General features: G+C 43.2%; 2 protein-coding genes across 3 annotated transcripts in view; one reads left to right on the top strand and one right to left on the bottom strand.

The window, feature by feature from the left end:
- stim1a (stromal interaction molecule 1a) overlaps positions 1 to 22,783 on the bottom strand; it is a 37,886-nt gene extending 15,103 nt beyond the window's left edge. Inside the window, exons 1-7 of one of the 2 annotated variants that reach the window (XM_080525396.1) lie at positions 22,667 to 22,783; positions 21,140 to 21,272; positions 13,977 to 14,107; positions 10,508 to 10,622; positions 7,264 to 7,375; positions 6,918 to 7,033; positions 272 to 449 (exon numbers count right to left, since the gene is read on the bottom strand). In XM_080525396.1, the coding sequence (XP_080381522.1) occupies positions 272 to 449; positions 6,918 to 7,033; positions 7,264 to 7,375; positions 10,508 to 10,622; positions 13,977 to 14,107; positions 21,140 to 21,260 (773 nt within the window). In that variant the 5' untranslated portion in view covers positions 21,261 to 21,272; positions 22,667 to 22,783. Of the gene's footprint in view, positions 1 to 271; positions 450 to 6,917; positions 7,034 to 7,263; positions 7,376 to 10,507; positions 10,623 to 13,976; positions 14,108 to 21,139; positions 21,273 to 22,003; positions 22,147 to 22,666 lie in introns of those variants that run through there. The other variant, XM_080525397.1, reaches the window with a different exon arrangement.
- Positions 22,784 to 25,215: 2,432 nt separating this feature from the next.
- On the top strand, positions 25,216 to 25,791 carry LOC308153665 (rho-related GTP-binding protein RhoG-like; the record flags this gene model as incomplete). Its single annotated transcript, XM_080526860.1, has 1 exon — positions 25,216 to 25,791. The coding sequence occupies one exon, from the start codon at positions 25,216 to 25,218 to the stop codon at positions 25,789 to 25,791; it is 576 nt and encodes a 191-aa protein (XP_080382986.1).
- Positions 25,792 to 27,357: the final 1,566 nt, after the last annotated feature.

Raw genomic sequence — 27,357 nt, 5'->3', positions numbered from 1 at the left:
AAGATCAGATTACACAGTATGCCTATGCTACAAAGCAAAACATATCTATCAAAATTGATGAGTGAGTAAATTAGCTATATTGTCTTAATTCAGGGTTAGGCCAACGCTTAATGTGTACAACCAAACTATGAAGTGGTACGGCTAATAGTAATCTAGCCTAGAATTTGCGATGCTACAGTATCAGCATTCAAGCTCATCTTTAACACACTAGCGGACATGGGCTCCTAAGACTTAGGCTAATGGTGTGGTGGGTGTTGAGAAAGACACTAACTTCTGCTGCAGGTCATGCAGACTCTGTTCAGCCCTCTGCAGGCCCTCCAGGTCCTTCATCATCTTCTTCATGTGGTCCTTGGAGTAGCGGTTCTGGATGAAGGCAAACCAGCAGCCGCCCATGCCGATGACGATGGACACCACCAGCATGAAGTCCTTAAGGTGGTTGTGCCTGTTCACTGGGAGACAGAGGAAGAGCAGTGAGGCTATGTTTAAGAAAGGGTTCTAATATAGTTGGGGGCCTTAGGGCTATGTTCGTGCAAATTTGTGCAAAAGCACCGAATTTGGCCCAGATGTAGCTCAGAGTATGCTCTAATGATTTAGCCAGGGCGCCCGAGCCAGCGACCACTGGGGTCACCATGGCGGCCAGATCAATATGATGACAGTTACAATTTGAATTTGAATTTTAAAAAGCTGTTTACAGTAGTGTGACTTCATGCTTGTGTGCAAGTCATAAAGATGGACAGTAACGTGTACAACTACTATTTTCTTCCTAAGTTATAATTCATCATCAGTAATTTTCATAATATTCCAGGATCCCGCTCTCTGCACCTCACAACATTAGCTAGCTAGTTAGCTGGCTAGCTAACGCCCAGGCTCCACTATGGCCATCGAGCGTTGCGTCTGCGTTGCGTCCGGAATTGCTGTCAGCCAGGGAACGTTTCTTTTGTAATCAATGAAATATGCTCCGTTGCGGCCTCGTTGCATTGCGGCCGATGGCTGCATCCAAAGTAAAAATTCTGCAAAGTTTGATTTCTGATGGCGAACGCAAACGTATATTTACAATTGTATATTGGTTGTTGGTTATAATAGTATATTGGTTGTTTTCTAGTGTTGTTTTCTTGTTTTGCTCTGTTTGTAGTCTACTTGATGTCTTTTTATCATCAGTTAAATCACCACAGCGGTTAATCCACTAATAGAGAAGATACCAGATTGAAAATGCATGTAGCCAACTACTCTATAGCTTGTGCCTGGTCGCAGCTATTGCGAATTGTGAATCACCACAGGTGCTTGAAGCTTGTTGCAGAAATGGATGACGAACGGCTGATACTTGAGGTGGAAAAATCTATATTTTTATATGCGACAAATGACGGTGGAGCAGGTACAACGTCAAGTTAATGCAACGCCGATGGTGAGGTGACGCAACGCTGGTAGTGGAGCCAGCCTGTAATATTCTACAGTAGCTAGCTATCAAGATAACAATGACTGATGCCTTCTTCTGTTTACACGAACACAGCCCATTGTCATATATATGCATTCTTATCATTTCAATTGATAGGAGACATGCTGAAAATAAGGTATTGTCTTGTTTTACTTCTGTCTACAAAGACTATTTCCTGCAACGACAACATGTAGGCTACAATTTCCTCAATCTCACGTAAGTCATGTATTATGTCATCACAATATGGCCTCTACCTCTACCTCTAGTAGTGGCACCATTAATTGGGACCTATGCTGGCTCTGCCAATGAGATGCTGATCTTACAATTAGGACATGTTCACTATGGGGTGTACTCACTTTTGTTGCCAGCTGTTTAGACATTAACAGCTGTGTACTGAGTAATTTTCAAAGGACAATAAATCTATACTGTTATTCAAGCAGCACACTGACTACTTTAAGTTATATCAAAGTTTCAGTAGGATAATGTTATCCCCTGAAAGGATATAACAGAATATTTGCAAAAATCTAAAGGGTGTACTCACTTTTGAGATATAATGTATGTGCACGCAGCAGGTGTGTACTACATGCCAAATGTTATCTCATGTTGCGATATGCAGCAAAACGGCAAGCATCTCATGACACTGCCAGGCCAGGGTGTCAGAAGGGGAAGCATCTACCAGTGAGTGGGGGACAACCTTTGACCATCTAACTATTGCACAAATTGTTGCTCTGGTTGAGGATTCAGATCCTCCTTCACAATCTCCTATTACGGCAACTCTACAGGAACCTTATGAAAGAACGCAGGTGTTTGTGTCTGATAATGAACCCCACACAACAACATTCAAGCAACATCTCCTCAGCTATCTGCCTGAATAAAGTGAACACCAGAAGGGGAGGGAAACCTACATCGCAAACAAGGAACAAGTGGCTAAGAGGAACAATTGGCTCAGGATGAGGCAATTCTGTTGATGAGGGCTGCCTTGGTTTTACAAGTACTGCTTACAACGAGGCCACACATTTGACCTCTCCTTCCTGTCCAACTGTCTCACAACATCTGTTGCTGAACCCTTACGAGTGTTCAATGATATCGTCCTCCATGGTCCAGAGTTCCTCAAACCCTGTGCAGCTAATACAGAAGATGCCAACCTGCAACCGAGAATGTCAATGTCAGAAGTACAATGCATTTGGCGGCACCCATCACACCTGCAAGACCGACGCAATACGTTATCGACCTGACCCAAAAGCCAAACAAAACAAAAAAACGGCATTATGCAAATTAGGGGGCCAGACACACCCAATCATGAATATAAGCATTCTAATGTGTTTCTAATAGTCAAAAAACATAAGACACCAGGCTTGCATTTCTAGTTCATTTGGTTCAAAAGTTATAGCCGAAACCTTTTTCAGAGGGCGGCCACAAATGGCCGCCATGGCGACCCCGGTGGTCGTTGGCCCTGGCTAAATCATTAGAGCATACTCTGAGCTACAAATGGGCCAAATTTGGTGATTTTGCAGAAACATATCCCTAAGGCCCCCCAACTAATAGGCCTGTATTGAGATTGGCCCTTCGTTACGATTTATGGCCATTTTCAGCAACTCACCCAACACTTGACATGACGGTGCATGACACAGGGTGTATTGTAACCAACCAGGAGGCCTTTTGTTGGTCCTTCCAATAGGGGGGCTTGATGAAATGGTGAGGTGTGTTGACCAAGCCAAGACCAAGATAAAGCCAGATTAACACCATCTATTTCAGTCTGGTAACTGATGCTAATGATCCAACACGTAGAGAACATGGGGACATGGGAGTTGTGACATTTACATAAGGGGTGACAGATCAAATCACAGATCTCCTTTCCTGCCTGCACTATGAGAAGCTAGGGGAGTGAGGGGGGGGGACGTCCTAATAATGTTCTTCAGCAAGCAACTAAGCCTCGATATAAAATTAGCCACAAGGCCTTGTGGCTGTCCTGAAGTATGCACTTGTGCTCTTTCCTACATGGGTTTAAATGGGAAGGGATTGGTATAGGTGCCCATGCTTAGACCAATCCTTCTCCCTCAGAGAAAGAGTGGAGAAATGGGACACAGCATTCAATTCCACCATCCTGCAAGCATGGAGAGAACCGCAATGCCTGGTCTTTAAGGGACCTCTTTAAGACCTCTATAAGGTCTGTGAGGTTGCAGGATCTGCAAAGAAAGCCAGCTAAGACCTGGGCACACACAGCCCTCACATCCAGGAGGGAGAAGAAGAAAGAAGGCAGTCCCAGCCGTCCCATGCCTGGGACTGGCATCTCTGTATACATAGAGGGCATGCCAACTCACAAACACGCCTTACACACTAATCCCTGTTAGCTGTTATTTACATGGAACAAAGACCTTCCTCGCTCCTGCCTGTTCCCCTCGCAGACAAACAACTTCCCCTGACATGGGGCCCTCCTTTCATGTCTCCAATGTAGGGTAATAAGCATTAGGCCTGTAGTGTTTTGTCCATAGTCATCAGTCAAGAGCTCTCTCTGTATGCACTCTTGTACCGTAGCCTTGTCCACATGCCAGTACAAACACAGGCTGTCCATCACCGGCAACGGCACATGGACTGATAGTGATGAACGGTTATGATTAGACCATGCTGAAGCCACAGCCTAGTAAAGCCGTAAGACGAAGGGGGGCTAGCTTTGCTATAAAACCCTGGAACTCTGTCTAGGGCCTAGAGCAGCTGTGGGTCTCTAGACAGTCTCCTCTCCACCCTTCAGACCAGTGTAGTAGAGATAACTGGGTCTCAGTGGTGCAAAGTGACGTATAAGTAGAATAGACATTTAGAGACACTATAGAGACATGATAGAAAAATAGTCTACTATCCAGGACAGGAGAAGATCATTTTCCTTCCCATTTGAGCACTTTGACAAACAACAACTTTTCACAAACAACAACAACAAAAATAAGGAAATAAATGTCTGTCTGCTTTGCATTTTTAATAAACTTACTTAGAATTAAAACCAGACACTTTTTGACTTTTACTAGTAACATTTGAATGGATGACTTTCACTTTTACTTGGGTAATGTTTTTTCAAGGTATTTACAGTACAATATACTTTCACTTAAATATGACTTTCTGGTAGCCTACTTTTTACACCACTGCTGGGTTCATGTTTACTAATGGAGCGTACATCATATGCCAATCATCTATTCTCTCCCCCAGAAACACTACAGCTCCTACTTGCATTAATTCATGGCATTTTATTTAGTCTTAATGCTCAATTCGACTCAGGTCTGCGTTAGAAACCCACACAACTTCCGTGGCAGACAGACACTGCAGAGGAATACATGAGCCTTGGGTCATAAAACAACATAATTTAATTATCCATTTCTCCCGATAAAAGTTGAATTACCAGTACAACACAAGGCAACATCGACACACTTGCGCTTACACGCACACACAGACAGACACACACAGACAGACACACACACAGACAGACACACACAGACAGACAGCTTTTTCTCTCTCTTACAACACTGCATCACCAAGTTGGAGGAATGTTGGACAAGTCCAAAGTGACATGTTAAACCATTAAGACTGGGAATGACTTGGCACAAACGTGACCTCTCTGTTATGCATCAGGTGAACACTCACTCACACACAGTTTTATGCAAAATGAGTCATAAACAGGGCAGTTAAATGAATCCACTTTGGCAAATGTGTTATCCATTAAAAAAGGCACCCATTCCTAAACGCAATGAGGCCATTGTGATGGGTGTCTTAAAATGATGCTGCTGTACACAGCCAGCTCTTATGACTATCAGCAGGGCCTCTCTGGCTTCCTCAGCGCAGCTGTCATGTCCAGACCGCCTCCCCTCTCTTCCTCCAGATGGACCTCTTCACCACACACACACACACACACACACACACACACACACACACACACACACACACACACACACACACACACACACACACACACACACACACACACACACACAATGACAAAGACAATGACACACACACACACACACACAATGACAATGACAAAGACAATGACACATGCCAGAGACAGACCACTAGTATCCCCCCCACATCCACTACCCTCAGCAAAAACTCATGCCCCAATTTTTCTTCTACCCTTCCCCCTAATGGTGTTTATACTTCTTGACTTTCATCTCTGCTCATCCAAATGCACTTGTATCCCCTGCCTCTTACCCACATCTAGCCCTCTCCCTTCTCCAGTATGGAGAGCACAGAGAACATCAAGGAATGAGACAGCCTGCGGGCACATTAATATTCTTGCATGGTTACATAATACCCGATCACAGATTCTGTTGAGAATTAGCTAAGATTCTCCTGTTGCGAAGTACAGACTGCAGTGTCATATATTTCCATGTAAAAGCAAGGAGGTAGGCCTCCACTGTGCTAAGAGGGCAGCTTGTCATAACAGATAACAGAACACTGCCGGTTCTAAGTAGTCATGTTCAGTCATTCCCATCAACCCTGGTTAAGCAGGAAATACATAGCACAGAACAGGAAATCTGGGCCAGAAATACACGGAACTAGGCGGGAGGAGGCTAACATTGACAGCGGCATGTTAGAACATGAATCAAGTCAAGGTAGCAGCGTAACTGGCTGTGGTAATTGGTGAACCTCTCCAGTTTCTCCATGGCATCCCTGTTGTGCCTGCATGCACGACTGACTGACTGACTGCCGGACACACCCCCGTCATACTGGGTAACATACTGAAAACCAGCATTCTGGAGCTGCAACAGAGAGATGGTGATGGAGGAGGTGGAGGGGGAAGGGGAAGAGGAGATGGGGGGGGGGTTTATTTGTCTCAGTGCGCCAGAGACGTGTGCCTAGAATACAGATCAGCTCAGTCTCACCTACAGTTCTTCACTTCCTCCATACCTCTCTAATCAGGGTGGAACAGCAGGGCTTTGTTCAAATAGTTGTGAAATCCAATCCTTCCCCCTACTCCCTCCTCCCCATCCTTGGAGCCATCGCTGATCGAACATGATTGAAAAATCATCAAAGCAAGTCTAACGCTGCTCGCTTTCACCAATCACCTCATCTCAGGTCATTGATTTCCTTCAAGGAAAAGGAGGGAGGGAAGGGAGAATGCATTTGAAGGCCCCGGCCCTGTTTTTTTTTGGCAGGACACACAGCAGCAAAGAATGAGCGTTTGTTCACTTTTGCTCTGGGACAGCATAGTGGACGCTTTTGTTGTTTAGCAAGTGCATTGCAGCTGAACTGAAATGGATTTGAATCGCAACAATTGTGAACTGCAGCCTCCTCTAGTATAGACTCCTAGAAAATTCAGAGCAGAAAAAATACCCAGGGATTTAGTCTAACAGAATCCAGTAATGTTACCGAGCTGACACTGTAGTTCTTTCCGCTCTTATTGTTATTCCAATCAAAACACACTAGACTACGGCGGAAATACTTCACAGGAAAATTATGGTGATTGAGAAAAAAATAAAAAAATAAAAGAAGCTGTGCTTACTTAGTGGAGCTCCGAACAAGACTGTGTCCAGGGCTTTGAGGTGTAACTTCTGGACATGGCTGCGGTCCAGAATCTTCAGAACCGACACTGTCAGAGTGGCGTTCTTCAGCGCCAGCCTGAGAGAACAGAAAAACAGCAACATGGTGATTAGAACGAGTAGACCCCTAGAAAGAAAAAGGTTATCTGGTTGTCACTGTTGTGGAACAGTGAGAATTGTTATAGTACATGGCACCAAAAAAGTGTTCTTCAAAGGATTCCCCTACAGAGACAACCAAAGAACCCTTTTTTGGTTCTATGTACTGTAGACCCTTTTCTCCAAAGATTGTAGGGCCATACGGTGACATACCTAGGCATGGCACTGCCGTTGAAGTGCATCTTACGGAAAGCGTCGACATACTGAGGCAGTTCCACATAGGTGATGAGCCACTCCACCACCTCGTCCACTGTCCAGTTGTACACTGTCAAATACACAGGAACACAGCATCAAATCCCTTATCATTCATTGGTTCTCAATCAGGGAAGTGGGAATAAAAGAAAAGGTAGGAACACCCAAAACAATTGTGAACACCGGAGACATCGGCTAACTAAATCTCTAAAACCCTTGGTTGAGATTCTGGGATCAAAGAAAGTCAGACCGAGTTAAGTAAGTAAGTTGTCTGCAAAGTCTCCGCCCCCTGTCAAGTTTTTGCTGTAGTCCTAACTCAAGCTCCTCACAAACGAGGGCATGGAGTTAGCTGTAGATTGTGTGGCGTTGCGTTGACATAGTTAGCACTTCCTGTTCTATAGGCACTTCATGTTCTATATACACAGATAAGTTCATCTCCACCACAGCTTGTGTGCTAATGACACATACAGACATATGGGATTCTCCTCAATATATTTTTAGTGTATGTGTCTGTGTGTGTGTGTGTGTGTGTGTGTGTGTGTGTGTGTGTGTATCCAAATACACTTAAGAAAGTATCCTCTGTCATAACAGACGTTTAAGCGTGTGTACGTACGCTGGCTGACAAATCAAAACAGTGTAAGGGAGATGGGCTACAGACGGCCCCCTGGCAGGGAGTCAACCGAGTGGGCCGCCTGTGTTAATATGCTGCATGCTGCTGGCCTGAGCCGAGAGCAGCAGAGACCCAGATTCCTGGCTCTCCACCTCCTCTGAGCCCTGCCTGATGAGGAGCTGCAATGCAGGCTGAATCAGACACAACCACTAGTGAGGAGAGATAGGGGGTGGGTGGGGGTTTGTGTGTGTGTGCGGGGGGGGGCTAGAGAGGAGAGAGGGAGAGATGGAGGATGGGGAAGAGGGGGGAAGAGGAGAGAAAGGGAGAGATGGGGGGGTTGGGGAAAGATTAGAGAGGGAGAGATGGAGGATAGGGGGTAAGAGAGAGATATGGAGGGGTAGGGGAAAGAGGAGAGAAAGAGAATGATGGATGATCAGTGTTTCCTCCAGGATTTGTCACATTCGCGCGCGCGATTTATTTTTCGCGTGCACGCGAAAACAAATATAATTTCTTAAATAGTGGTTAAGTCATTAAAGCCGAGCAGGTGATTTTATATAGAAGGTGATCAAATACCAATATTGTTATGTACGACAGTATGTCATTGCAGCACTTTGTTGCACTTTACGACGTCACGTTCTGTACGTCCGTAGAGCTTTACGACGGTGTGTGTGTTGTCAGAATGAATGTCACTTGACAGTAAACGGAGCTCAGTTTGTATACCTGTGTGGATCTACATTTATTAGCATAACACAAACATAATAAATTAGATAGAACAACCCTGTTCATTAATGCTTGAGTTCATGTTCATGTTCGCACTGTTACTGTGTTGTGTGCCAAATGCACCCCTGTGATTGGTGGAGGTCACGGGGGGGGGCGGGTGCTGTGTGTGTTATTGAGACCGTTGGGAGAGAGAGCTCCGGTCACGGGTGAACTAAGAAAGTTGTGTATGAGATAGTTTACAATTAAACGCACAGATTACATGAGAGAAGCTATCTGTCATTATTTCAACCACTGTCCAAGTGGGGACGTTACAATACTTTCGTTTTAGAACGAAACGTAGCGTTTAGCAGTCACCATTCTTGAGCAAAACACTGATACAAACAAACATTCAAATACTCGTGTCGTCTTATATTTTTTTCCGATGTCAATGTATGACGCATCATTTGAAAGCTTACCATCTGTAGTTTCAGACTATGTAAACAAACGAAAAATTACGTAAGCAAATGGTTATTATTTATCTGGTATAGATACCACTTCTGCGCCGAATGTACCGCCACCTGCACAAATCCGCACCCGACATTGTAATTACCGTAATTTCTAAACGGTTTGTGCTATCGAAAAAAATCCAACTGTCCCTGAAAGCTGAGATGTTGCACTTCAACCAACATATAGGGTATTACGGTAAAATGTGACGTGAGGACATTCTCAGAGTCAGTTTACTCACAGTGATTGGCGGAGCGTTCAGGGACACATGCTTTTTTTTCAGTTCTCCGGTGATAATAACTCGCTGCCTTTCTGCGCAGCCTGAATCAAAGTGGACTGTCTGAATCATTTGGTGGCGGAGCAAATTCATTCGTGGCGGCCCGCGAACCAATAAATGCATATAGAGGAAACACTGATGATAGGGGAAGAGGAGATGGAGGGAGAGATGGGGTAAGGGGAAAGAGGGGTAAGGGGAAAGAGGAGAGAGAGTGAGAGATGGGGGAGTAGGGGAAGCGGAGAAAATTGTATGAATGGGGGGGTGGGGGAAAGAGGAGAGAGAGATGAGTGGTAGAGGAAAGAGAGGGAGAGATGTGGGTAGGGGAGAGAGAGGGAGAGATGTGGGTAGGGGAGAGAGAGGGAGAGATGTGGGTAGGGGAGAGAGGAGAGAGGGGTATGGGAGAGTGGGACATGGGGAAGTTGGGAAAAGCCATGAGTGCTGTATGATAAGGAGACATTAGGGATAGAGAGTGCGGTGGCAAGCAGGACAAAGAGAGGGAGAAGGAGGTGAAGTGTGTGTGTGTGTGTGTGTGTGTGTGTGTCACTGTTGGTGGTGTTGACAGATCCACTGATGCTCCTCAGCCAGGAGGCGTGTGCTGCTAAGTGGTCTACTCTGCACTGTTGACAATGCTGACATACCAGCTGATAAGTCCGAGTGCTCTGCTCAGTCAATGTTTGAGAAGCAGAATCTAACCTCTCTGGCCTGAGTCACCTGGTAACCTCCAAGCTATTGGTGATTGAAAACCAAATATAAATTGCCAAAAAGTCAAAATCATCTATGCGGGCACGAAGCACTCGTAGGAGGATTGAGGGTACAAGCAACCATCAGAGCTGTAGTACTGATGTTAAAAATGAAATAAAACATGGTAATCAGTGAATGTTGAGACATCAAGGCGAGGAGGGAGACAGACAGAGGTACTCGGAGGATAACACAGAGTACAAAATGAAATCCATCGTCGGCTACTGAGATTATCGGAAACAGATGCATAGAGCAGTGTGCCTGGGGGCTGACTCACGCTGCGAGTCCTAGATACAGTGCAGTCAAGAGGCAGAGACTACCCCTTCAGAGCCCTACCATACCATCTAGCACTCTGAGGCAGGAAAGAAAAGTAGTACCTTCAGATCCCTTCCACGCATTCCAAAGGTCCTCAACGCTGATGAACTGGTCATCACCATGGAAACTGTTGTGCTTGGCCTTGGGGTCGTGGTAGTTGAGGTCCTCTCTCAGGAACTGCAGGTCCGCAGGGCGTCATAAAGGGGGAAGGAAGAGGGCCGTCAATCACATCAGGCATACGGATCATGTGGCTAGCTGCTGCACCACCTTGCTGTCAATCTAGATAGAGATCTACAGTACGAACCCTGGAACATAGCCTCCAAGTAGGCCTACATATTGTAGGCTTGGACCGGCATTAGAATGCTCAAACTGGTATACCTACCCTCCGAAATATCCCGGTATATGGTAATAACCTTCAGACGACTTTCAACATGACTCAAACTTTTAGCAGATATATGGTGAGTTGTTTCTCTCTCTGGCCACCGTTACCAGCCCAAAAGTCTGGGTATGTACTGTATGTGACGTCCTCCACCCCTGTCCCTCAGACAAGAGTTATTGATCATGTCTTGTGATGCTTGACAGAAATAAGCCGGTATACCAGCTTAAATACCTTCTACACCCGGGAACACCTTATACCCAACCCTAACCTACTGTATTGTATTAGTGAAAGTTAATGGGAGCTCTGCATTGCCTGCTCAGAGAGTAACAGAGTCATGCCCTGTGCCTACCCCCTGCAGAGTCACACAACATAGCTAGCCCTACAAACTGGCTCTCCTCCACTGTGTCCACTCCAATTTGCCTTGTTATCATGGTATTCATGCCTACTAGTAGAGACAGGGCAGTGTGCACACCCAGCTCTAGTTTGAGTCTGGAAATCCGCACTGAAAACCACACTTTATGAGAGGGTCGTTATACAATAAAATAAAAAAGAGAATACATTTAAAACAAAGGACACTGGGCTAAGCTGTTGTGACAATTAAGATCCAGACATCGTTTTAACAGGTGAATGTATTTTCGGACTCAGATTAGCACTGTTATACTATATTATGGTTTAACCGTCACATTTTCTACTGAAGGGTTATTGGGCTGAGAGCCAGTGAAAAGCACCGACAGGAGTCGTCCTTACACCATGCTAAGAGGGGCATTGTTTTGTCCTTAACGACGCTAATGCTATGAATTAATGACTGTAGAGGCCTATTTTCTGATGGTATTTAAAGTAAAGTGTGAACTTAATCTGAACCTAGATTAGATAAAAACCTGAATTTGTATTCAATTCGAAATGTGGGTGAACTATTCCTTTCACATTACAATGGGGACTGTTTAAATAGAGCCTGCAAGACTCAGCCTAGAACATCATTTGGTGATAAATGGAAATACTTCTCTGGTTCTCTTCTTAAGGTCTAAGGCACTGTCAATCATTCAATCTCATGCCCCTACTATATTACACATAGCCTTATAAGTAACTGTAGAGAAAGCATTGAGTGACTCAGCCCAGTTCTGTCTAGCAACACCATTGACAGGGCTTGGCTGACGTTCGCTCTCCATGTCCATATCAGCTCAGCCCCCATGCTGCTCTTCCTGTGAGGAAGAGAACCTTGGCTTCTGTACGACACATACACGCCCCCACACAGAACAGCTCATACTACATGGGTGGAGGACAGCTTAGTGTTGGAGGGTTTCGCTGTAGTAAACAGAAGGTCTGAGAGGAGAAACTTGGAAGCCCTCGGGTGATAAATCTCGTTCTAGCCTACATCTGTAGAAATCTGTTTTCTTCAAGGGCCTGATGTCCTTTTAACCACCATGTTTCAATCACCTCAGCTTCAAATCCTTCAAAATAATAATAATAATTTTGGAACCAAAAAGCCCCCCTGCAATGTTGCCTTTGTTTGGGAGCTCAGCTCACAGTCCTTCTCAGCCTCCCTCAGTGTTGGCTCAGAGCTCGCACTCAGCAGTGCCCCACCATTCTGCGCTTTAGTCACAGTATCAGGGACACCTGCCCGCACAGTAGTGTCTCTTGCAAAACTGCTCATCCCCTGCGTAAGGAGCTGTAGATAGCAGCATTGAAGAGACTGCTTGCAAGACCTAACCCCAGGCCCAGGCCACACCAGACTGACCATGGCTGCATTGCGCTGTTGTCGTAGTGTGGCTAGCCAAGTTAGCATGGTGCAGTGACGTCGCCTCCCTGAGACCGAGAGTAGTGTCCCCCTCGCCCCAACCAATGCCATGGTTTTGGAACGGTAAAGGATTGTTAGTACACTCACTTTTAGATTATTTTCATTGCATTGTCATGTAGCATGGGTTTGAAACGAGCCTTGACCTCTCCTGGTCTGCACGAATGCCTGCTGCCATGCACTCCCTGAAGAGGCCTAGGATACAGTTTTAAAAGGACTAACCCAGGACACTATTCAGAAAGCGCTGGCCCAGGACGCTGCCTAGAAGGCGGACGGGACATAAGCAATCCAGATACTGCCAATGAAGAAGAGGAGGTTTGGGTGATGGTCACATGATTCCCATGTGATGAACACCTCAGATCACAGTTGATTACAGTACGAGGGGTCCGTCTGACAACCAGCCAGTGGGAAAAGTTCTCAAGTGAACGAAAGTGAGCTCAGGACGTGAGCTGCAGCAGAGGCACAAAGCCTCCATTTACTTCGAAAGCGAGTAAAGGCTGTTAAAGGGCAGCCATAAACTAATCTCGTTATCCATGGCCATGTTGGGAAGGATTCCCTGGCAGATGGGATTACAGTACTGATACCTACAGGCCTCCTCTGTGTCTGGGAGAGGCAAAACAGGTGCTGCATAATACACTGAGTCCCCTTCAACACAACAACAACAACAAAAATATCGGACCTGGGTTAAATACTATTTTTTACAGTCAGTCAACCACAACCCCAGTCTGTTCGAACCGATGCCGTCCACAAGGCATAGTTTCTACCGAGCCTCAAGGTCAAAACTCAGAGACTAACCACACCTACTTCCACCAGGCGATCAGGCTCATTGAACAATCCTACTGTAGACAATTGACTATCATCCACAAGCACATACTGGACTACCATAAGCTCAGTCACTTTACTACTGTCCCTTATGTCCTGTACTATTGACACTTTTTATTGAATTATGCCTAGTGCCTTATTGTCTGAAAATTGCAAGATACTGCTAATTGTAAATAATTTTTCACTTATGACCTGTACTATTGGCACTTTTTTTATGATCTTGAATTATGCCTATTGCTTTATTGTCTTGTGCTACAATGTCAGGGGCCGAAGCCTAAGAATTGTACTCTCTTACACTTGTGTAATGTGACGTAACAATAAACTTGAAACTGAAACTTTTTTTGGCATTTCTTTTTAAAAAGACTTTCAGCATTTGATTGAGCATGCCAGGTGTGCCAGCCAGGTGGGCGGGGATTGCACTTTCGGGACTATTCTTTTGGCTCCATTGCACCAGGCAAGTCCAATCAAACACAGCTAAAGTATTTTGACAGTTAAAGTATTCTGCTCAGTATATAGTAGGGCAGCTGGAGGTACTCACCCCGTCTGTCTCTGACACATCCACATTGCCGTTTGCATCATCGTCCATCTGCTTGTGGATACTCCGGATAGCCTCGAAGCTAAGGGCAGCGTTCTCGTCCTGGCATAGTGGATGGTCGATGCGACAGAGCTCTGAGGGAGAAAAGACAAGGTCTTATTAAGAGAGCATCATAGATCATAGAGGCATAGACGTGCCACTACTGAGTAAAGGAAACCCTTCTTACAACAATTGATGCATTGAAATGTAAATCTGAGGTTAAATGTATGAATCATCAAGGAGTGGCTTAAGGACTAGGGGCAGTTGTGTAAAAGGACCCATGAGGCCCAAAATGTGAAATTCATCCAAACAATTGGTTGTCAAATGAAAGCTAAGAGTCTATATTTTGGGGGGAACGAAGTAAGAAATGCATTTCTCAACCATCTTCCATCATAAGAATGGGGGAAAAAGGCATTGGTTCTGGTCAAACACATGAAAAGCATCTAAGAAGAAGCTTAATTTAGGCCTAATAAAAGAAAAAAAGAAAAAAACATATACATATATATATATATATATATATATATATATACTGTATATACACACACCTTGAGGCCATCCCAGTTTCAGTTCCTACTGTGGCAGATGAGCTTTGGAGCTCACAGCCACACCCAAAACAACTAGCCTACGTATAAGAGAGTTTAAATATAGATAGAGCACTACTTAAAACTAGCAAGAGCCTATTTATAGACTGGCTCTGTCCAGCAGTAAACGTACTGATAGTTGAGAAGGGTGAGGAGGTTTGGAGGTAACTGACCACTACCCACACTCAGAATGACACGGGTGTTGCTGTTATGCCATCAATCTAAGTGCTACATGCGTGGGGAAGCAAGTCATAGTGTGGGGGAAGTCACAAACCAGGAGAAAATCATTGTTGCGTAGTGAATTATTCTAGAGCCCTGATGATGTTTATTGTAACAATGGTGTCCAACAACTGTTGGAGAAACCAATTAAAGCAAACTCCAGAAGATCTACTATGTGTGTCTGACAAGACCCTGTGTTCATTAACCGAACCTGAGTTGAAAAGTATTTGAAATATATTCAAATACATTGAGCATTTGCCTTAGCCTTTCTGGGAAGAGATGGGTGCATTTGCCCCTTTTGGGACTATTCCATTGGTTCGATTGTGGCAGCACAGCTAAGCATTTGAAATTATTTCAAATACTATTTGAACCCATGTTTGTTATGTTGGCACAGAGAGTACCCTATCTGATTACTGAGCACTAGGCTATCACTTACCAGTAGAAATTAATTGCAACCTTTGCAGGCCAAAAATCTAGCTACACCATGAGGCAGGTGAGTGCCGGTTCGAACCAGTTGTTCGCGTTTTTACAGCGAGAAAAACAGCTCTTGGCCAGGAAAACTGGTTCCAGAGTGGCACCAAAACTTGGCTGGTCGACAACCAAGAACCACTTCGGTCAGGGGCTGGGGCAGGATTATCCAACCAAGAAATCAGTGTATCATTAATTTATTATTTGTTTAACTGCAATGTGATTGATACCAGTGTAGTCGATGCTAGGTAGTAGGGATGGACGGTTTCCAATTATTGAAACCGAAAAACCGTCAGAGAGTAAAACCGCGGTTTTCCGGTTAACCGAAAAATACAGTAAAAAAAAAAAAAAAAAAAAAAAAAGTGCACATTTTTTTTTTTTTAAAAGAGCGCCAATTTCAAATAATTGAGCCCTACTGCTACAATACACTCATGTTGAACACCATTAAAACACCGTAAGCACAGTCGCAACACATTTAGGCTACTTAGTTTCACAAATATAAGTGGAAAGGCAGACTTTTGTAAGCTACACCATACATGAAAACACATGAACACTTAACACACCAGCTCCGCTGATCCATGGTGCACGCCTGCACGGAAGATCATCTCTTGGAACAGCGTCTTCATTGAATGAACTGCTTTCTCAATATCTTGGTTCTTAGACAAAGTTTCAGCTGCTGCTCAATGTATTTAAATATTTGAATACTGCTCAATAATCACTGAAATATTAGACTTAGAATTATGCAGTGAACATACTTAAAGCTTTTCATAAAAACCACATGCGCGAGACTGACTCGTCCTGAACTGTCGTAAGTCAATCAACAAAGAATGCCCCATCAAAATAAAAGTGCCCATGGTAGAGCTGTCAAAATAGAGCTTTCAAAATAAATGTACTAATACAGATAGAGATAAATACAGAACTACCTTTGCGTCACTAAGTGACCGCGTATCTTCTTAGACATGCGTTCTGTCATCACTTTCAGTAGCGCCTTCACACACAGTGGCGCTGTGCACAAACACTCTTGATCCGTATAGCTCTTGTTTTATTATATTGTGGTTTAGTAAATACTGCACTTGGAGTTACATTCAATGCATGATTTGTGCTATAGAACATAAATAAAGTTTGATTGATTGATTGATATCAAATCAAATCACATTTTATTTCTATAGCGCATTTCTCACAAAAGTGACCCAATGCGCTTTACAGAGAGCAGCGAAAATGATCTTATTAAATGTAAGCGAGTAATTGTAAAAAACCTTTCCTATCTACCAATAACTGAAGGCAACTATCTTTCCCATAGAGTGATTCGTTACCCTTAAATATAATCCCAATTAGATATTAATCCTCAGTTATTCTTCACAACTGACCAAACCTCTCGCTCATTGCGCGGCAGATTCAGACTATATCATTGTTATTTTCACACACGACAAACATGTGACATGTTCCAGTTTTATTCTTATTCTATTTTATTATTCCAAAAAAAAAAAAAAAAAACGGTTTCAGACGGTTTTGATAAAAAACCGTTTCTATTTTTATAAACCCCGGTTTTCGGTTTAACCGAAAAACCGTCCATCCCTACTAGGTAGCTAGCTATATCGACTAGGGAGCTAGCTTACAACAAAGGCTAACATTAACATCTTACGTTCAGTGTTAATAATAATCAAAATGTGCTATGTAATTATCTTTCTTAAGCAGCACAGATGCATAAATGTTGTTGTTGTTGTTGTTGTGCTTGAAGTTGGCGCACTGCTGGGAAAGCAGAGACCATTACAGTGACATAATGACGTGGCTTTCTAAAAGCACACCGGCCTGAGGAAAAGCAAACCGGTTCTTAGAAGGTTCTCAAGATGAGCCAACTGCGACCCGACACTAGCACTAGCACCACCCCAGAACTAGAACTAGGTTTGCGTTAGTGGAAAGGGGGGAACAGTAAAGTCTACCCCACCCATGTTCATTCACTCACTGAGTTGAGGTTTTGCTGAGGAAGGGCCTATATAACCTAGGTATGACCTATACCTCTGCAGGAGCACAGTTTTAAGCAGTCAATTTCAAAGGCTTGGATAATGAGATTAGCAATACAACTTAGGCTATTATTTATCTAATTTAAGCCTAGAACAAGCTACTAAGGATACAAGAGCATAGTGATAGTTAAAAACGAAGGCTAACATAGGCTAACATCGTCAGTAACATCCAACATAATTGGATGGACCTCAGCTAAATGACATCAGATGCCCTGGATATCTCTCAGTTTGGTCATGGTTATGAAACGGTGGTGGACCTGTGGAGCCTGTTGGTGTTGCCTGCAGTCTCTCCCCTCTTCTCTCCAGAGGGACTAGAAGAAACCCTCTGCAGTAGATCACATAAGGCTGCCAGGGCTTCTACTGAGGAAAAACTAGTTTGGACTGCGGAGCGGCACACATTCTGGACATTCTAGAGACAAGGGTGTGACAAATGCTGTCCAGACTATTAGAGACTAAACTGTCCAGACTAAACTATTGAGATTGGTGGTGTAGTGCATATTTCAGCAAGTTTGTCCATTTTAAAGTTGAGAAATTCCAGTTAAAAGAATATAGCCTGAAGATAGATAGATAGATGAAGATAATTTGAAATACAACCCATGACTCGCAAAACAAAATCCAATATATTTTCCACAACCATCAATGATCAATAGCCTAACAGATTACAGAATCACTATCAAATTAGAAGGTCGAAGCCTATTTGCTGTCAGTCAGAAAAGTAATTACTAATTCACTAAGACAAAGTGACGTAGTTCAAAGCTAAGAAAGCAGTACAAGAGACATAATTTGCTCTGGTGTGGGCTATGCTTCAGTATGTGTATGTGTTTGCTCGTATTTGCATGTATTTGTGCATGCATGCGGCGTGTGTGTGTGTGTGTGTGTGTGTGTGTGTGTGTGTGTGTGTGTGTAAGTGTGTGCAGTGCTTGGTCAACAGTCCTCTACGCAAGGCAAGGCAAACAGAGAAATGTAGGCATGAGTCAGCACAGCATAAGACATAGCAGGCTCTACCATTAACACGATTTATGAACATCAGGGTCAGATATGCCTGTTTTGATTCTGTGACACTCTTGGCTTGACTTTCTGCTCACCCACTCCAATACAAATCCACTTGGGCTAGGTTTGTAGGGTAGGCTAATGTCTCATGACTGGTGGAGTACAACCTGGTCAGAAACCCTTGCAGGCATGGAAGAGTTGCAGGAAACTGTAATTTCACATAGCGTGGTTGGTCACACAGTCTAGAAATATAACTTGTAGAGAAATATCCGCTCATGGGCTTGCAGCCACAGAGCCTGTGACAGGTGGGCAATGTGGAATCAATACCACAATATCAAAAAGAGCCACAATAGACCTACTCATTCAGAGCACTCTACCAGAGGAGGAAAGGCCTACAATAAGCTGTTACATTCAATTATTTTTAGGTTGGGTAGTCTTTGTCTGTTAACTTCCGACTTGCTGACTATCTCTGACAGGGCTATACTGTAAATCTGTCTCCTCTCTAATACACACAGAATATGACACATTATGCCACTGCACTGCAGCAGAAAGTGGGGTGGAGCATTTCTGATGAAAAAACAGTAGCCTACTTCTTCCATAACTACAGCTCCATTGAATTAAAATGTAAAAATAGTAAAACCTTAAAACAGTCTTTAGTGGCAGTTTGACGAGCCAGACCCATAACATCCCCATCTAGCCTAAGTGAGTAGGGATTAAATGGGTATCTGAGCATTGCAATGTCGTAGGCCCGAGACTCGACTTAATGTTTACCTGTGTTCCCGACAACGGAGTACGGTCCACTGCTATGTTTGTTATTGCTTTGGCCTGGTCTTAATTGTTAGCGAGAGGCTACTTAAATACTGGGTTGGGTTTGCACTTCACTGTTTTTTTCTTGTACCTGTTATGTGATGCCGTCTCAAAGAGTGCAAGTTCAATGTACAGCCAACCCGATCTCAGTTGAACAATGGTAGCTTTAGTCTGATCCACCTGTCTTTGTCCATCGTCATTGTAGGTACGGTAACTGAGAAGCTTTCCCAAACAGGAGACTTAAGGGATGGTGGAGGAACTTCAAGCTCTAGTTTTGCTAAACTACTCCTGACAATCTCTCTGTAGCATGTGTGCGCATGTGTACTGGCTGAGATTACTTCAATACACAAAAAAGTTATGCGTGTGCAGTGGGTAAAGTTGAATTTGTTTTCGGTACGAATATGTAAACCATTACACCCCTAATAGATAGATGTGTAGTGTATTGATCCCCGAGGGGAAATTCAGATACCAGGTTAACCTGTTATTTATTTCAGAAACCCCTGCACAACTATCAGACCTAAGGCCTAGGCCCTGTAGCTACTGTAATGTAGAGAGGGTGTGGTTGAAAAGTTACTTGCACATTGTATTTTGCCATTTGAAAATACCAGTCACTCTACATTCCAGCAATGTGGTGCTCATTTATCCAACACCAGATATTGAGTAAGAATCAAGCTCCCTACCTACAGCTCTGTCACGCATCCCACCCACCCTCTCTCATTTGGTTTGCAAACTTCCTGGAGCTCGAGATTACATATTTACATACTAGTCTACCTGTTTAAGAGAGTTAAGTTACGTAAGCTACTCTGTATGTGTGTGTGTGTGTGTGTGTGTGTGTGTGTGTGTGTGTGTGTGTGTGTGTGTGTGTGTGTGTGTGTGTGTGTGTGTGTGTGTGTGGATAGGAGCCTGTCTGGCAGGTCCATCATCTTTAATATTTCACCATAAAAAACAATCTTCCATGACTATTGTTGACTATGACAGACAATGTGTTGTGTCATTAGTGGGCTCTTCCCAATACAACAAAAGCCATTCTGGACTCAAAGCATGTACCGGTAATCAAATCAAAAGGCCTTGTAAGCCATTAACTTTGAGGTACAATTACTGTAAGTGGTTTAAAGGTAATAACATCAGGTCTTTAGCTACTGTTATTCAAGTTACTATTGTTCTCAAAGGCCCCTAGTACAGGAAGCTTGGCAACACATGATAAATTACAAATGCCACAACTTTAACATCAACATTGTTCATGTGCAATCACAGGCACCCTGTACAAACAGTCATTGCATAAAATAATTGGCAAGCACTTAACTTTTGCCCTCAGCTGTACAACTGCGATGTTGATGCATGACCCAGAGCACCAGAAAGGGAAACTGAGTGAGACTAGTTGGGGTGTTCCCAACTTCCCATACAGTACTTACAAAAACTATGGGCCTACAGCAGGCACTTCCATACAAGTTCAGAGTCTGGCTGACGTCAAACAATACCTTTCTCTGTTTTCTTTCCAATTCTACTGATTTCCCAAAAATTACAATAAATAGTGCGCAACTTAAGATATTGTCCACAAAGCCCACTACAATCTACACACTTAATTCAGGTGTATCTTATTCAGTTTTAACAAAAAGTATGACGGAATGGGTTGGCATTTTTTTGTGTACAGAGTAGACAGACATTATTTGGACCATAGAATAAAGTTAAACTACAAATCTAGAACTGAAACACTTCAACAAATCGATTTAGATCACATAGAAAAACATGCATTAGTACCAAGATGCACTGCTCCCCCTTATTTGACTGTGTGCCATGAGCTCATGGAGGACAGAGCTTAACAGAGAATGCATTCCCTGACTATTCTCAGCATGGCTACATTTAGAGCAGGCACAATTTCTAAATACAGAATTGGTACATGCGGTTTAAGTGCTCTAAAAAAAAGTCTACAATGAGTACATTTTTTTTATCACCTGACATATCAAGCTTTGAATGACTCGACATTCTGAATAAGGTCCATATATGAATCAAGATAAAAGCTAGATTCTAAATGATTACTTACCTGACACCCCATTATCAATGTGTTGATGGTCTGCGTTGGATTGGCCTGGTTTCTCTGTCCGACATTCCCCCAGGAGACATAAGCATACAATCCACAAGGTCACCAATTGGCTGAAATCCATACTGGACGTTTGCTAGATAGAGGTGCGCAAAGAAGTGGTTTAGTTTAGTGAGATCTCACTCAGTTCATGATTATATTCCCTGTATTATACTACTATCCACGTCTGAGTTGCATCCGCCCGGAAAGCAAGTTGAACAGGTTGACATGCAATATCCTTCCGACCAAGTGACTTTTACGAAAATAGCATCCTAAGAAGACCTTTTCTCAACACCTAGTCGGTGCCAGATGATGATAACAGAACTAGTCTCACTAGAGGATCACCTAGTTAACTCCAGCCTAGTCCTGTGTATCATGTGACATATCTTGTAAATATATCTAGTACCGGGATTTTATACATAAGCCTGTAGAGTTGACTTTGTCTAGGGTAAAAAGGTTGGCTATAGTAGCAAGACCACTTTGCAAGCCTACCAACCAAGCCTGTCTGACAGCTCCTCTCCCTCAGATGTGAAACATGATGAGCTTTCCCGGTTAGCTGGCTAGCTAGCTGGTTGTGTTCATTCACAATGCGTGCTTCATAAATATCCAATTAGAATGGCAACATGTCCTGCTAGAGTAACTCAATAATTAGGCTGACGTATGACAAATAACGAGCCACCGGACAGAGAAACTATGTTTGATGAAAAGTGACAACTGCTGGCCAGCGTTGGCCTGACTGAATCTATAGCTCCGTCGTCAGCTGTCATGTCCAGACCAGCCGTTTGAAAGCTAACAAACGCACATGCTTTTTTTAACAATAGATATTACCTCTCAAGATATTTGCATTGGAAGGTCTTCCGATTTTCACACTTGGTAACTGAACTCTGTCCTAGATCAAAGGAACGTCTTCATATCAGTCTGAAGTCCGAGCTATGAGAGACCCCCCTCTGTACTCCATGGATAAAGAGCTACCGTGCGGTTGTTGGCTGTCATACATTGGCGTATGATGACTGGCTAGCAGCAGTAGACTGCATGAAGACGATCCAAGGCGGTGTCTCTGTTATCACACTGCGGCCGCGGCAGCTGGCTGCTACATAGCTAGCCTGGTATCATCGGGCTGAGTTAGGCTATGCTAGGCTAGGCTAGGGAGGTAGCCACCTGCTTGTCTCACCTATGGCTATTCACCGGTAGTTAACTCACCCGACACCTACGGCACGCGAGTGCGACATACACTGGCTGCGTTCGTCAATTCGCTCTGGAAATCTGATCAGCACTCGTGGAATGGCTCTTGTCCAATCAAATGACTTGGTCTCTTTATGACGTTGAACCCAGTGTGCGCTCCGGCGCTCTCAGAGCGAATTTACGAACGCAGCCACTGACAAAACCAGAAAGCGACTGATTTTATGCTGGATAGATAAGACAGCTACTTAGCTAACATCAGCAGCTAGATGAAATGCACTTGAGTACGTGATAACAAAAATGTTGTTTTACCTATCATTGATCCAAAACCCAGAGCGGTTTTAATTCAGCTACGTTTCAACATGACAGCAGATGTCTGGTTCCCCCAGCAGGACACAGCGGCACTTCGATCAGACGTCTCGGTCCCTCTTCTCTGTATTTGGAAAACCGCAGAGTTCCAATACAGTGGATTCTTACATACACTGCCGCCTAATGATGTGGATGAATGATATAAGTCGAAATACGAGGAATTCAGTTCAACATTGTAAGCTCAAGTATGCCACCTTGAGGCCAAACAAATTTCTCATTCTGCATACCATCAGAGAATGGCGGTCATCAACAAAAATACACACATGGGCTGCGTTCGTAATTGCTCTGGAAATCTGATCAGCACTCATGGAATGCCTCTTGTCCAATCAAATTACTTGGTCGCTTTATGACATCGAACATAGTGTGCGCTCCGGCGCTTTCAGAGCGAATTTACGAGCGCAGCCCTCACCAAAGCCTCTATAAAGGAGGCCGGTGGTATAATAACGTTTATTAACATTATTTTAAAATATAATAGCAAAAAAAAAGAAGAGTAATAAAGTATTTTGTTTTTTTGGTTCAATATGAAAAGTTCAAGACCAGGCACGCGGGAAGGTATTTTGACTGGGGGTGCTGAGGTGCTGTCTATATACGCTACAGGGAAAAAAATTGCCAGGGAAAAAATTATAACGATTTCTCTCCCTCCCTCTCGCTGATTGCTCGTTCGCTCACACGCACACAGTGGCATAACGACGGGGCCCAATGCACGGGCAATAATAGTTAAGCACGCACGCACCCACACACTACAAAGACGTAACGTTAAATATTTGACCAACAATGTGTTGGAATTTACAGTAATTTTCACTCAGCTCACAGTGTCCCACAATGTCCACAAACATGATGTTGACCATTATTACAGACAGCACTCCATGTCGATTGTTATTGCCTCTTAACGGAAGCCCTTCGCTGCCGAATAATCGGATGGATCTGAATATCAGTTCTAATACGTTTCTGGCCGTCTGTTGCTCTTTCTCAACAACGTCCGACAGTAGAGCATTAATGGGAGTGTTGTTAAGCGAAGCAAGCAACTGCATCAGCATCTTCTTCCAACTCCACTTCAATTGTTCTGGCTGATTTAGCATTTTTGCTAAAGAACTCAGAGATTCCCTAGCAAGATATGACCATGTGATCACTAACATTAAAACTAACAAACACATTTTTACATTTATTACAAAAAACACATTTATTTTTATTCCCAAAAGCAACAATAGTTATTATATTGTTTTAAATTATTGTTTGAATAATATTTTTATTTTTTTAATTCAGGCAGGAGGAGCTCCTTCTGCCTGCCGCTAGGGGGTGCTGCAGCACCCTCAGCACCCCCCTTCCCGCGTCCCTGTTCAAGACAGTTGTATGTATCACATCAAAGTCACCCAAATGAAATGTCAGGCTGTGGCTTTACATTTCTAGCCAACAGCCAAAGTTTATGATGCAAATTCTGCTGATATGTATAATAGGCTGCTGAAGTGGATTAGACAGGGGAATGCTAGTGTGTGACTTAATGAGTGAGAGAGTTCATGCGTGACAGAGTTGCTAGTGAGTGAATCCAAAATATTAATTTATATTTTAAAATATATTATATTCATTTAAAATTATTGTACACCTATCCATCCTCTCAGACCTGCGATAGGAGTGGCTGGGAGTAGGGGTTACTACAGAGAATTGATACACAGTCATATTGCCTGTCATTGGTTAGTCAAACTTCCTCACACAGTGCTATGGTTCTTTGAGCCTCATACAGGCAATTTAAACATGTACACTTCCCTCTCAGCTAGACTTCTGCTTTGCTCTCAGTCAGTTTCAGAAGATTCTATATGATCATACAAACTAATTTGGATCAAGATACTGTAATGTCTGGTAAGTTTGATCTAATTTATATTATTTGCTGCCGAGTAGCTGATTTTAATCTGTCACAGCAATGCACCATTGTGGGCCACAACTAATCCTACAGCACCATTTTTGGCAAATTCACAAGGACATGTTTAATTGCAATGTAGACAAGCAATGTGTGTGTGTGTGTGTGTGTGTGTGTGTAAGGAGATTCATGAGTTTCATGATATACTGTATATAATAATGCATTCAGTAATTTCTTTCCAATTTTTATGATGAGCTTGTTTTATATTATTATGTTTAAAAAAAAAAAAAATGAGAACCAGATCTGAATGCTTGGGTTCATCATGCTTCAGGTCCTAGAAATCATTTTGTTTCATATGGGTCTCACACTGGAAATATTCAGTTGAGCATTCTTACTTGTTGAACTGAGGTAAAAACATACCGTACATACAGATAAGCCTTTTCACATAAATAAAAGCCACGCAAGAATGGTTGAACATAAATGTATATAAATAGACTTCGAACTCAAGAGACAGATGAGGAAGGTGTGAGTAATATCTTTGAAACCAACCGATGTAAACCACAAACCTCACTTCTGAGCTGTATGTGATACAGTTTCTCATTGTGTTTTAACAGGTGTCTGAGACAGTGAAGGGGTCAGAATGCAGAGCATTAAGTGTGTGGTGGTGGGGGATGGTGCTGTTGGAAAAACCTGCCTCCTCATCTCCTACACCACTAACGCCTTCCCTAAGGAGTACATCCCCACTGTGTTCGACAACTACAGTGCCCAGACAACAGTGGACAGCAGGACTATTAGCCTTAACCTGTGGGACACAGCCGGACAAGAGGAGTATGACCGCCTGCGCACCCTCTCCTATCCCCAGACCAACGTTTTTGTCATCTGCTTCTCCATCGCCAGCCCACCATCCTATGAGAATATCAAGCACAAGTGGCACCCAGAGGTTACACACCATTGCCCCAACGTGCCTATTCTTCTGGTGGGCACCAAGAAAGACCTGCGCAATGACCCGGAAGTCCTGAAGAAGCTGAAGGTTCAGAACCAGACAACCGTCACCCTACAGCAGGGCACAGCTCTGGCCAAACAGATCCAAGCCATCAAGTACCTTGAGTGCTCAGCCCTCACCCAGGATGGAATCACGGAGGTGTTCGCTGAGGCTGTGCGTGCCTTTCTCAACCCACGACCAACCACCCCAAAGAAACCCTGTGTTCTGCTGTAGAGTAAATAGAGACATTATTACAGGAATAAATCAAATAGAACAATATTTAGTTGTTGTGGATGTCAAAGACATTGATGTAGTTGATTTGAGAAATTGATTATGTTAGGAAGTATTGCCCATATCAAACACTTTTAGAAGAATAGGTTCTCCTTGTCCCTACAGAAGAACCCTGTTGAAGAATGTTTTTTGGTGCCACGTAGAACCCTTTTTGGTTCCACAGAGAGGGTTTTACATGAAACCAAAATAGTTCTACACTGCACCACAGCTTCAGGGACAGCCAAATAACCTTTTTTGGTTCAAGGTACAACCCTTTTCTAAGAACATCATTAAGGGGATTAAGCTGAAGAATTACTTTTTTTAAGAGTGCACCTGGGACAAGTGGATTCTATGTGATATAATCTATCATTTCAAATGTGTATCTTGATGGCCAATGTGTCATATTAAAATATTGGCTTTACAAACATAACTGAATATCACTGAATACAAGTGTTTAAGAAGAATGAGTGGACTGGACAGTACAGTGTGTGTGTGTGTGTGTGTGTGTGTGTGTGTGTGTGTGTGTGTGTGTGTGTGTGTGTGTGTGTGTGTGCGTGTGTGTGTGTGTGTGTGTGTGTGTGTGTGTGTGTGAAACATGCATTCTCTTTCAAAATAAGCTGCCAGGAAGTCAATTTAACTGTATCATCAGTTTCTTGCTGGTGCAGTGCGTCACCAACATGCCACAGAGCGAGACATTGCATGTTACACTGTTTGAGTGTGGCCAGGGTCAGAGTCATTAGTCAGAGGGAGAGAAAAAGATATAGAGAGGGGGAGGGGGAGAGAACGATTGAAAAAGGGAACTTGGCAGTAACTTCCCTCTGAAAGTCCTTGCTTGCTATACTAGTTTCGTTGGAAGTTCTGGAAGTTTTTATTAACTGTTGTGTAAGTATATTGAGAACAGCAAAGAACAGAAAATCCAACCTATGTTTTGAAAGGGAGTGGTAGCTTAGATGTTGTATAAATCAAGACTGAACATTCATTCTTAGCATGTGATATAGAAAATAAATGTGCGTCAAAAAAAGTAATTATAAGATGTATAACCTTACACTGATTTATTGAATTTCAGGTCTAAAAAGAACTTAGATCATAATAATTAGAAATAAACAAAACCAAGATACAGTACATGCATGTGATTGATTAAAAAATCCAAAGACATTTCCATGGTCAATGGGTGAGTCACTGGAATGCTAAACAATAATGCAGTCCTTGATTTGCATGAGACTCATTTGGAAGTCAAATGACCCAGCTGGCTGTTACAGAGCTGTGAACGATACATTTTCATTTACTACCCAAAGTCCCTTACCTCAGGCCACTTCACTCATTTGACAGTAAAATAAGGCATGGACAGAGCCTCTATATAGAACATATCTGGCATCGGTCCCTTTGCCTGTGGCCAGAAACACTGGGAATAACAGATCCCTCTTTGTGTGAGAACCAAGGTCCAAGATTTGAAAATATAAGAATAATATCACCTTGGTGATAAAAAAAGGATATGGGATAGATGTACAGTATACTATAACAAGTCTCATA

This window comes from Nansenia antarctica, assembly GCF_963989245.1.
Source record: "Nansenia antarctica genome assembly, chromosome: 3".
In the NCBI taxonomy this organism is placed as follows: domain Eukaryota; kingdom Metazoa; phylum Chordata; class Actinopteri; order Argentiniformes; family Microstomatidae; genus Nansenia; species Nansenia antarctica.
Note: the sequence above shows the minus strand (reverse complement) of the source record. Positions and strands in the feature narration are given on the sequence as shown.